Here is a 12,295-nt window from a genome sequence, read left to right as displayed (position 1 = left end):
CTCCACCCCCACCCCTTCCTTCCTCTCTGTCTCTCTCTTCCACTCCCGCAGCCAAGGCTCCATTGGAGCAAAGATGGCCCGCTGGGGATGGCTCCTTGGCCTCTGCCCCAGGTGCTGGAGTGGCTCTGGTCGCGGCAGAGCGACACCTCGGAGGGCAGAGCATCGCCCCCTGGTGGGCAGAGCGTGGCCCCTGGTGGGCGTGCCGGGTGGATCCCGGTCAGGCACATGCAGTTGTCTGTCTGACTCTCTCCCTGTTTCCAGCTTCAGAAAAATACAAAAAAAAAAAAAAAAGAATTGATTCAAACTATTTGTATCAGATAATGCCTTCCATGCTTTAGGTTCACTTCACTGTATTACTACAATGTATGTTTTAAAACACAGATCAAAAGTTGCCTGGCCCATGGTAGCACAGTGGATAGAGACTCAACGTGGGACCCTGAGGTCCCAGGTTTGAAAACCTGAGGTTGCTGGCTTGAGCGCAAGGTCACTGGCTTGAGTGTGGGATGATTGACATGACCCCACGGTCACTGGCTTGAGCCCAGGGTCTCTGGCTTGAGCAAGGGGTCACTGGCTCAGCTGAAGTCCCTGGTCAAGGCATGTATGAGAAGCAATCAATGAGCAACTAAAGTGATGCAACTACAAGTTGATGCTTCTCATCTCTCTCCCTTCCCGTCTATCTCTTGCAAAAACACAGACAGCCACACAGAGATACAAAAAAAAAAAAAAAAAAAAAAAAAAAAAAATGCATTCTGGATAGTTTTCAGCAGCTGGATAAAAAGAAAACGAGGTTTCTGCTATTACTCTAACTCAGAAAATTCAAGGAGTCCCATGTCTATTTTAATAACATAGTCTTGGAGATATGATGGAGAATACGAGAAATGTTTGAAGTGAGCATCCCATATTATAAACAGCATTGTTGCTCGTGTGTGGTCAGATGGCCCTTCAAAACAACTCTGCAATCATTTGATCATTCTTACTGCATTTTTGTATTTAAAAAATGTTTATCTTTTAAGGAATAAGAAATGAGGCAGTACTGTGTTCTGCTCTGAAACTGATGCAGATGATGCTGTAAATGAGGCTGTAATTTACTTTCAGTGGTATAAAGGAAAAAAATGACTTTGCCTAAAGTGTATGCATCTTTCTTAAGGGTGTACCCAGATTTTAATTATCTAAATGTAAATACTTAACGAATTTTACTTAGAGTAATGAGCTAAAGTGCACACTACATAAATGAGATGTTCTAATTAATCATGTATGAACTACTGGTTTAAAGAAAAGCAATGTGAATTCTGTGAATGTTGGGCTATTGCCAAATTGCTAATCAGCATTTGCATTCATAGATGACTTCACTTAATAAGTTATGAGACATTCAGCCAATGTTTTAGAAAATTATGAGTTTGTAGATGCAGAAACTTTTTGCTTTTAACCTGCTATTTTTTGTTTTTGTTTTTTCCACATGAACCTTTTGCTGCTTTAGAAAAAGTAGGCAAACATTCATTCTGGAGAATTAAAATAACAGCCAGAGAAAGAATAGGAGAGTTAACATCTCAAGTATCATTCACACAGGAGTGTTGAATTATTTATCAAGACACAAACCATGTCATAGATATGTGTTACCATGATGTGTGAGCTAGTTTGTAGGAATTAGCAATGTTTTATGTGCAAATAAATGTTTCCATCTCTAATACAGCAGTTCTCAAACTTTTTGGATTTAGGACTTAGACTCTTAAAAGTTATTGAAGAGCCCTTAAGAGCTTTTACTTGACTGGTAACATCTATAACATTTATTTTATTTATTTATTTTTTGACAGAGAGTGAGTCAGAGAGAGGGACAGACAGACAGGAAGGGGGCAGAGAGATGAGAAGCATCAATTCTTCATTGCCACACCTTAGTTGTTCAGTGATTGCTTTACCATTTGTGCCTTGACCAGGGGGCCACAGCAGAGCAAGTGACCCCTTGCTCAAGCCATCAACCTTGGGCTCAAGCCAGCAACCATGGGGTCATTGTCTACAATCCCATGCTCAAGCCAATGACCCCACGCTCAAGCCGGCGACCTTGTGGTTTCAAACTTGGGTTCTCTGCGTCCCAGTCTGATGCTGTATCCACTGTGCCACCGCCTGGTCAGGCCTATCAACATTTATTATACTAGAAACTAAAAGTATTTATTAATTTAAAAGGAATAGTAAACCATTATCTTAACCTAAATAATTCTTAGAAACAAAAACACTCAAAATTTAGTGAGAAGAATGGCATTTTTACATTTTTGCAAACTCTTTAATGTTGGCCTTTATAGAAGTCACCTGGATTCTCACATGTACTTCTGCAGTCAGCCATGTGGTTAAAGTATATGAAGAACATCTGGCCTTGTACAAATATGTCATTGGAAAAAGGAAGAGTGTATTAATAGCCTTTTCATATAACTGTGGATAGTCTTCTATGATATTACAGTAAAACTTGACAAGTTGCAGTGTCTTAAAGATTAGTTACAGTGTGGAGTCTGAAACTATATCAGTCAACTCTTTATACTCTGTTTCTTTAAAATCCACTGGTCTAGTTTGCACTTTGAATGGCTCTACCTATGCAAATTTTTGTAACCTCATGCATTGATCATTTGGAAAATATCGATTCACTGGTTATCTCTTCCAGTGTTGACATATTTCATTATATAATATCAAAATACCACATTTATCAATACTAGTATCAAATTATCAGAAAGTCTAATGGGAAACTGTCAAGCTCATGGGGTAGATGCAAATTTTTCAAAATTATAATCTTCACTTGAAAACTCAAATTTTATCACTGGCATAACTACTATTAGCTGTTTTCCTTGACATAACAGACTCACTTGGTTCATGTTTAAGAAAACATCTGCCAAATACCCAAGTTTTAATACTTGTAATTTGTCTTTTTTGATTTTTTTTTTTAAGATTTTATTTATTCATTTTAGAGAGGAGATAGAGAGAGAGAGAGAGAGAGAGAGAGAGAGACCGGGGTGGGGTGGGGGGAGCAGGAAGCATCAACTCCCATATGTGCCTTGACCAGGCAAGCCCAGGATTTTGAACTGGCGACCTTAGCATTCCAGGTCGATGCTTTAGCCACTGTGCCACCATAGGTCAGGCTATTTTGATTTCAAATAGACAAATTTAATCAAGTGCTTTTTTCTTGAGATAAGCATCCATTGACATGCAGGGAAGTACTTTCGTGTGCCTCTTGTTTGTCACACAGAGTATTAAAAATTTAGTCAAGTGTTGAGGTACAGTAAAATGAATAATTTCTCTTGCGTTTATTAAGGACATTCCTAAGTGAAACTGTCTTTATCTTATTTTCTGTATTTTTATAAATGCATGGTGGTGAAGAATAAAGAAAGAAGCATTAAAGATTACTTAGTATACTGTTTCCCAACAATTTTTTTATAGCACATTGATTGGCCCAGCAAGCTACTGTAGTGGTGTCCAATATACTATAGCTGCCACTAGTCACATGTAGCTGTTGAACCTTGAAATACGGCTAATCTGAACTGAGATGTGCTGTAAATGTGAATGAAATACATACTAGATTTTAAAGTGTATGGAAAAAATTAATATGCCTCATTAACAGTTTTTATAGTATGTATTATATGTTCATATGATAATACTTTTCATATATTGGGTTAAATATACTGCTAAAATTAATTTCACCTTTTTTTAAATGACTACTTGAAAGTTAAAAATTTTTATATGTGGCTGTCAGTATATTTCTTTTGGACAGCATTACTCCGAGGTTCTGTGATCAAATTTACCAGGGAAAAGTTGGAGACACCATTCCCCTTTGAAAATTTACAATGTATTTGGCATAGTTGAAGTACTAAGGAATACTATAGAAATAAAAAAGAACCTTTAAAAATTTTGGTTAATACATTACCCAAATATACTATATTATTGGGCCAGGCATTAACATTTTTTGGAACTAGCTATATAAGTATAGAACTTGCTGATCCCAGTTCAGGACAGCTGTAGTTATATTTTCTTTATTTTACTGATGAGAAAACTAAGGGCTAGAATTTGTCAAATTGCCATATTTCCCCATGTGTAAGATGCACCCATGTATAAGACGCACCTTAATTTTGGGCCTGAAATTTGAAAAATGTATTACATAAAATTATTGAACTCAAATTTTATTTATCATAAAATTTATACAACTCATCACTGTCAAAACTCCCATCCATTAGCTTGTCCTCATCTGTGTCTGATGATGAATCACTGTCTTCAATAATAAGCACAAAAACAAGTGTGAAAAGGCAGGAAATCCAAGTAAAAAAAAAAATCTATAACCACCGTATAAGACTCACCCAGTTTTTAGACCCCCAAATTTTTTCAGAAAGGGGTGCGTCTTATATATGGGGAAATATGGTATATAATTTTGAAGTTATATGAACATCTCTTAGGGAAAGTGCAAGAAAAAATATACATATTTTTTGGAAAGGCAACTACTTTTTAGCTCCACATAAGATAGTATAAAATGACAACAGAGCAGAAAACATTTTAAATTTACTTTTAAAAATTTTTCTTTGTGTGTGTGTGTGTGTGTGTGTGTGTGTGTGTGTATTTTTTCTGAAGTTGGAAAGGGGAGGCAGTCATGCGCCCAACCGGGATCCACCCACCATGCCCACCAGGGGGCAATGCTCTGCCCATCTGAGGCATTGCTCTGTTGCAACCAGGGCCATTCTAGCGCCTGAGGTAGAGGCCACAGAGCCATCCTCAGTGCCCGGGCCAACTTTGCTCCAATGGAGCCTTGGCTGCGGGAGAGGAAGAGAGAAGAAGGAGAGGGGGAGGGGTGGAGAAGCAGATGGGCGCTTCTCCTGTGCGCCCTGGCCGGGAATCGAACCTGGGACTCCTGCACGCAGGGCCGACACTCTACCACTGAGCCAACCGGCCAGCACTTTTTGATTTTCCTAAAGATGGAAAGAACTTCTCATTTAGGGGTCCCAAAGTTCCCTAATTTTTTTTTGTGTGTGTAGTCATAACCTAGGGCAATAGTTCTTAGCCTTTTTTAGTTATAGATTGGCTAAGAATCAGAAATGAAAACAAAATCTCCACAAATTGTCCCTTTAGGAAATACATATGTGCATACAACTTGTATAAGATTTCAGAGAGTCTTAGACATTCTAAACCTCTCCAAGGACTGTAGGTTAATTCTTTATTTACAGTTCAAGGATAATGTACTGAAGGTAATTAATCAACATTACTCTTGAATTGTAATGCAACAACCCACCACCAATCAATAGATGTTTATCGGATGCCTACTGTGTGTATTATACAGTTCTACACTGTGAAGAATTCATAAGCATAATAACATAGTGTCACTACTCACAGAGAATTTTGTTTTATTTTAAAATATTTTAAAAATATTTTAAAATTTTATTTTAAAAATATTTTTTTCTGTGAGAGGAAAGGAGATAGGCAGACTCCTGCATATGTCCTGACCAGGGTCCACCTGGCAACCCCACTTGGGGCCAATGCTCAAGTACCAAGCTATTTTTAGCTCCAGAGGTTGACACACTGGGACCAACCGAGCTATCTTCAGTGCCCAAGGCCACGTTTGAATCAATTGAGCTAATGGCTGCAGGAGGGGTAGAAGGAGAGAAAGGGGAGGGAGGGAAGGAGAAACAGATGGTTGCTTCTCATGTGTGCCCTAACTGGGCATCAAACCCAGCTGTCCAAACACTGGGCTGACACTATCCACTGAGCCACTAGCCAGGGCCTGAATTTCTTAAGACTTAAAATGTGTAAAAAGCTTGAACTGGTAAGCAAGACTCATTTTGCCTACTTTAGAAATATTTACAGAAGAGTTCCATAAAAGCTTAGAGTAACTGAAACACCAGTGTACTTGAAAGGTTAGTTCTCTTATGAGCAAAACCATCATGTGAGCAATGTTCAGGATATCTGTAGGGAAGTGGACATTATTATAGCTTCAAAATGTGTCTTGCTGTGATCAATGATCGTTCTGTCTGCTTGGCCTACCAGGGGCATCTGTGCAGTAAGATGCAGAATCTACTGTCTTGCCTTTTTGATGAAAATGCCAGCAGATGTTTTTATTCAAGAATATAGGCTGATGCTTTATTTACATGTGGAGACCCAGTCACATGGTTTTATAGATGTAAAAGAATATAGGTGAACTGAAAGAGACGGGGGCTGAGGATTGGTAACTAAAATTGGAATTTGTTAAGACCCAAGTCTGATCAGGATTTGCCCCTCCCTTGAAGAGTTGAGCTACCTTCCCCATCTTCCAGGGATGGCTCATGTCTACTAATAGGGCCCACACCACAGCTAAGTTATACTAGGATGTGGGCCTGCTTGGCATTCAAGGTCTCTTATGCTAACACAAACTTGTATCCCCTCTTCTCTACATATTCTCTGAATTCTTCTGAACTTGCCACATACCATTATTTCCAGCATTTTTCTTGCACCTGGGATTCCTCCTGATTTCTATCTTTATCCACCTTTCAAAAATCCTACCCATTCTTTAAAGCCCAAATGTCACTTGTGTCATGCAGCCTGATGTGATCTCTGTCCCCAGATGAGAGCACTCCCTCCTTGGAACTTAGGAAACCCTTATTCCTGTCTTCCTGTGACACTTTGCACAGGCTGCCTTGTTTGAGAATTAGTTTATTATATATTTTATCACACTGAAGGCCAGGTCTCTATCTTGCTCATTTCTGTGTTTTTTAATAGCACTTGGCCTTGCAAGAGTTTGCACTTCATAGTCCTTCAGTAAACATTTGTTGAATAAATATAAAACCCCAGAGAAATTAGAAGGTGCTTATTAGTAACAATTATCATACCTATTTATTTCAATATAAGAGTTGGTAGAGAGCCTCTCCAGTGGGAAAACCTCATTTCCGACCTGGGACAAGGGTGGTTGGGAGGGGCAATTGAGTGTGATGTCTTCCTTGCATGCCTGGCCATTCATAGTGTCAGAATTGCTGCTGGCCCGTCTGACTGCCACTGCCATTTCCCAAGCATCTTGGCTTTCCTCTTGCCCTACCCACTGCATCATGCCATGGGCAACTGCAAATGAGGTGGAAATTCAGATGAGTTCATGTCTGGGTGCGATGATATAAAATACCAGGTTTCCTAAGAAGTGATTTTTTCCCCCCCTTACAGGCATGTAATGAATTCACGACACATGTGATGAACCTTCTGCGGGAGCAGAGTAGAACACGTCCCATTTCCCCAAAAGAGATTGAAAGAATGGTGGGCATCATCCATCGGAAATTTAGCTCCATCCAGATGCAGCTCAAACAGAGTACTTGTGAAGCAGTTATGATTTTAAGATCAAGGTTCCTTGATGCCAGGTATGTGGAACCACAGATCTGTTGTGTGGCGTATGTGTGTGTGTGTGTGTATTATTTTCTACAAAAATGGCCAGTTGGTTTTAGATTCTTCATTAATTTGGCTATACGAGCTCTTCATGATAGGCAGGTCATTCACCTCCTGGTCCCTGCACTGTCAAGCCTCTTGTCTGGGAGTGGTAGTGCCATTAGCCGCCAATTTGGTGATTCAAGGACATAGATAGGATTAGTGCTGCTACTAATGAGTTAGGAATATGTAACTTTTCACATCTGATGCTAAAAGTATTTTAAAGGATAACTTTCAGTCTGTAACTCGATTTTAACAAAGGTTCGTTTTCTAACAATTCCTTGATGTTACATTGCTTGTGTACATTTTAAGAAAATAGTTGGAAATTCTAATGTCCAAGAGGAAAGTGATATATATTTTAGTTGATAGCATTATCGTTAAACCCCAAACTCTGTTTTTCCAAATCAGGTAGGAAAACCTATCTGTTTCTCATGTAAGTCTGAAAATTTCCTTTCACCTGAAAGCTTTCACCGAGTTTCATCAGAGTTAGTCAGTTAGGTAATAGTCGTATATGGTGTGTTTGACCTACTGGGTGATGGAAAAAAATTGTCAGGTTGCTACTGTATGCTGCCTCTTGGGCATTGCTGAAGCTTGTGATCAATCTTCAGCCTTGGAAAGGAGTTTCTCTTTTGTTTGACTTTCTCTTCCTTGGAATCTGACAGAGGTGATAATTATTACCCAGATTTTACAGGATTTAAGGAAAATAACTAAGTTAGCTTCTCCCCCAGAAAACAAGGTGTGTGGAGGTCTTTCTGGCAGCGCTCTTCCTTAGAGCCGGATAAGGCAACGCCTGCCACTTACTCTGACTGCCGTGCTCCTAGCTAAGGAGATCCCTGTGTCACCTTTGGTTCCTTGTTCTCCTGTGATAAATCTGTCACTAGAGCTCACCAGTGCTTCGTTTCAACACTTCTCGTATTATCTCTTTCTTTCTATCCTTGCTCGGACTGCTCAGTTTATATTCATCCTTCCGTACCTGGACAGTAGCCTTCTACTGGACTCCTGTCTCTAGTCTTGCTCCCCCCGCCCATCCTCCACCTACCTTTTCTGTTTCTGTAGCATCACAACGATGCCCTAATGGCTTTGGTTATAAACCACAGTAGCTTTTCAGTGTCGGATAACTTGTATACACACTGCTTAACCCGGCATTTAAGGCCTTATAGACCTGTTTCTTTTTAGTCATTGTTAAAATTTTCTAAAGTTTTATTTTAGATTTTTCCTATTTAAAAAGATACCCAGCTCACTATGGAAAATTTGGAAAATATATAGCATAGAGGGAGGAGTAAAAGACAACCACAGTTTTAATACCTGAAGAAAAAAGAATCACTGTAAATTTTAGTTTATTTCTGTCAGGTTTTAGAGGATTTTAAAAATAGTGTTCTTATAATGGTATAATATGTATAATTTGGATTGCTTTTTAAAAAATTTACTATGACTATGTAAACATTTTTCCTATAGTATCAGCTCTAATGTTAAATAATATTTTGATGATTGTTGAAGTCTGTTCAATCAATTTACTTAGCCATTCCTTTATTTATGAGCATTTAATTGTACCTTTTAATTTTCATTATAACTTCTTTCTTTCCTCTTTGTTTGCTTTCTTCTTTCCTTCTACAAATATTTATTTGTGCTAGAAAAGATAAACAACATTAGGTTGACGTACTTTTGCCAGTTGGGCTTATATTCCCAAGTAAACAAATATGCTATAGTATTCTATTTAATGTTGTACAGAAGTGTCACAGGATGCTAAGTGCTATGAAGGAAATTGAAGCAAGGTGAGGAACAGAGAAAATGATGGAGAAAGTATCCTATTGTAGAAAGCTTTTTATTGAAACTAGTGTTTCAGTGAAAACCTTCATTCCTTGAACCTTTTGGTCTCTAGGATTCTACCTTAAAGATTGGTTCTGAGACATGAAATTATTAAAGATCAGAATTTGAGCATTTTTAGTGTTCTTCCTGTAGCACTGAATTGTTCTTTCCTGTGTTTAGTCCAAAATGAAATACCTCTTGGTCTGATCTGTTTTGTCTGACTAGAGTTCTGTTTTTCTCTGCCTAACTACCTCTTTTACACCACACCCGCCTCTCACCCTCCACCCCACCAACCCCCAGCCTTCCACAGCAAGCCCTGTTCTCCCAACCCTTTCCTGAGTGGGTCACCAGTAATGATTTGTCATCTGTGAGGGTGTACATCATGGAGCCGGGAGCATAACTGGCATTCACGTTTGTTACCTGGTGAGACTTTGCTCATCTGTCCAGGCCTGGCCTAAATGCTTCCTCTTTAGGAAGCCCACTTCCATCACTCCCCTGGCTGGTCCTTGCCTTCTCTTCAAGACTGATACTGTGTTTATACAATTCTCTAGAGCAGCAATTGTCAACCTTTTTCATCTGAGGACACACATAAACTACCATATTTCTCCATGTAGAAGACGCACCTTTTCCCGAAAAATTTGGGGTCTAAAAACTGGGTGCATCTTATACAGTGTTGAAAGCAACAGCCAAGTTTTATACTTTTACATTCCCCAAAGTTACAAGTATTAGATGCAAAAACTAACTTAGTGACTAACCAGATGAATAACCAGATGAATAAAGATTTCCATTTAATGCTTATAACAAGCTCATAAACTTAGGGAGGTGACAGAATATAAACATTTTTAAAAAATTTTTTTTTGCATTTTTCTGAAGCTGGAAACAGGGAGAGACAGTCAGTCAGACTCCCGCATGCGCCCGACCGGGATCCACTCGGCACGCCCACCAGGGGGCGATGCTCTGCCCATCCTGGGCGTCGCCATGTTGCGACCAGAGCCACTCTAGCACCTGAGGCAGAGGCCAAGGAGCCATCCCAAACGCCCGGGCCATCTTTGCTCCAATGGAGCCTTGGCTGCGGGAGGGGAAGAGAGAGACAGAGAGGAAGGCGCGGCGGAGGGGTGGAGAAGCAAATGGGTGCTTCTCCTATGTGCCCTGGCCGGGAATCGAACCCGGGTCCTCCGCACGCTAGGCCAACGCTCTACCGCTGAGCCAACCGGCCAGGGCCTAAACATTTTAAAATGATCAACTTTAAGCATTTTATTAAGAACTATATAACAGACATTTGAAAGTACTTCTAACAGAAAGAAATTTTTCTTAACTTAGTTGCTCTCCTTTCTGCTGATACGTTCCGTTCTTGTCATGCTTATTTTATTTTTTTACAAAATGGCATTTATAATATATACACCTGAATGAGTTATTTTTCTTCCAAGAAGAGTATGTTAACAAGCCACAGTGAGCAGAGCAAGAATGAGAAGGAGGCAGAGCAGAGTCCCTTCTCCCGTAGCGACTACTGCTAGTGACATGATGTTGGTGGGACACCGCTCTGGGACAGGTGTCCCACTGCACCCTGGCTGAGGCTTAGCCACTTAGAGTGCACTGAACCATGGCAGGGGCAGGGGTGGGGAATGAAATTTAGGGAAAATGCTTAGTGGGTGTTTTTTACAGAACGTTTTTCTAAAAACATAAATGAAGTTGTAGGACCAAGTTGTCTCTTGTGCCTTCAAGTGAATGCAGACACTGAGCTTTGGTCCCATCTATTCTTGTTCCTCTTAGAAAGGCCTCTGCACAGAAGGGGAGGTTTTTCTGCTCTAGGCAGACATTTTCATTCACTCTTTTTTACTTTTGTTCCCCCCGTAAAGGCCATACTCAAATTTTCTTGGTACTTAGGCCAAAGCATGTACCAGTACAAAGCAACGAAGAATAAACTTGCACCGGTCACTCTGCACTTCTCGGAGAAGTACTGTAGTTTGGACCCAGCCAAAATGTCTGGGGTGCGCTGTTCTGTCTTGCCCATAAATCCGTCCTTTGAGGTTTTTCAGTGTTTGCTAACACCACTTGTAGGCAACATTAATAAGTGAACCAAAAATAAGTGAACTCAGATATGTTTCTGTTCATTCCTTCTTTCATAAGCGAAAAAATGCCCTGTATCATCCACTCCAGTTGATCCTGGATCTTTTTGTTTGTTTGTTTTTTAATTTATTGATTTCAGAGAGGGGGAGGAAGGGATAGAGAGAGGCAGAGGAACATCAATCTGTTCCTGCATGTGCCCTGACTGGTGATGGAACCAGCAGTCTCTGTGCTTCAGGAGGATGCTCCAGCCAACTGAGCCATCCAGCCAGGGCTATACCCTGGATCTTGCTGCTGGACTCCACTTCTTAGTCTGCGAGTCACAAACTCATATAATGGAGCTGAATAGAGTGGTTGGATGAGGGGCAGTAAGGGTTAGAGCAAATGGGTGCATATCTGAAGGGACAGCCATCACTCACCTTTAGCCTATAGCTCCCTTCTGAGAATAGGGGCTTGGTGTGGCTGATCTTCCAATTTTTTGTAAAATGCCAGAATCTTTAGAGTTTTATGAGCAGGACATTACTGTGTGGTCTCATTAAGCATTATTTGTGGACTACATAATTATCTGTAGGCTTGACAGTTTCAATATCTATTCTAGACAATTTCTACTCTATTCACTAAGCCACCTACTCATCAGAATGTGCCTCTTCAAAGTACCCCCAGGAGAGGGCTTTGTTTGTCTTTTCAAGCAATGCATCACTCCTGTAAAAATGCTAATTTGTTCTTGGTATATACCTCTTCCTCCCCTCTGTCTTTCTTCACCATCTCCCCCATCCAGTTCATCACTGAGTCTTGGTGATTTTATTCCCCAAATAGATCTTGATTCTCTTCTTCATCCCTTAGGAAACAATTGTTTAACCTTCCAAAAAAATTATTGAAATAAGAAATTTTAGTTCTAATAACCTGAGATGTTTTGATTAAACCTAGATTTTTTTGCTCCCTTGACTTTCCCTTAATGTTGAGACATAGATCACATGTTTAACCTGCCATATTAGTGGTATCATTTTAACTAGAAGGAACTGATAAA

The 12,295-nt window shown here is 39.9% G+C and overlaps 1 protein-coding gene across 2 annotated transcripts in view; it reads left to right on the top strand.

Moving 5' to 3' along the window:
- The window catches only part of PBX3 (PBX homeobox 3), a 221,505-nt gene that overhangs the window by 171,076 nt on the left and 38,134 nt on the right, over positions 1 to 12,295 (top strand). For both annotated transcript variants that reach the window (XM_066256205.1, XM_066256206.1), the window contains exon 4: positions 7,144 to 7,334. In XM_066256205.1, the coding sequence (XP_066112302.1) occupies positions 7,144 to 7,334 (191 nt within the window). The remainder of the gene's footprint in view (positions 1 to 7,143; positions 7,335 to 12,295) is intronic.

The sequence above is a fragment of the Saccopteryx bilineata genome, chromosome 2 (assembly GCF_036850765.1).
Source record: "Saccopteryx bilineata isolate mSacBil1 chromosome 2, mSacBil1_pri_phased_curated, whole genome shotgun sequence".
NCBI lineage: Eukaryota > Metazoa > Chordata > Mammalia > Chiroptera > Emballonuridae > Saccopteryx > Saccopteryx bilineata.
The sequence above is the reverse complement of the archived record's forward strand: the minus strand, read 5'-3'. Positions and strand labels throughout refer to the sequence as shown.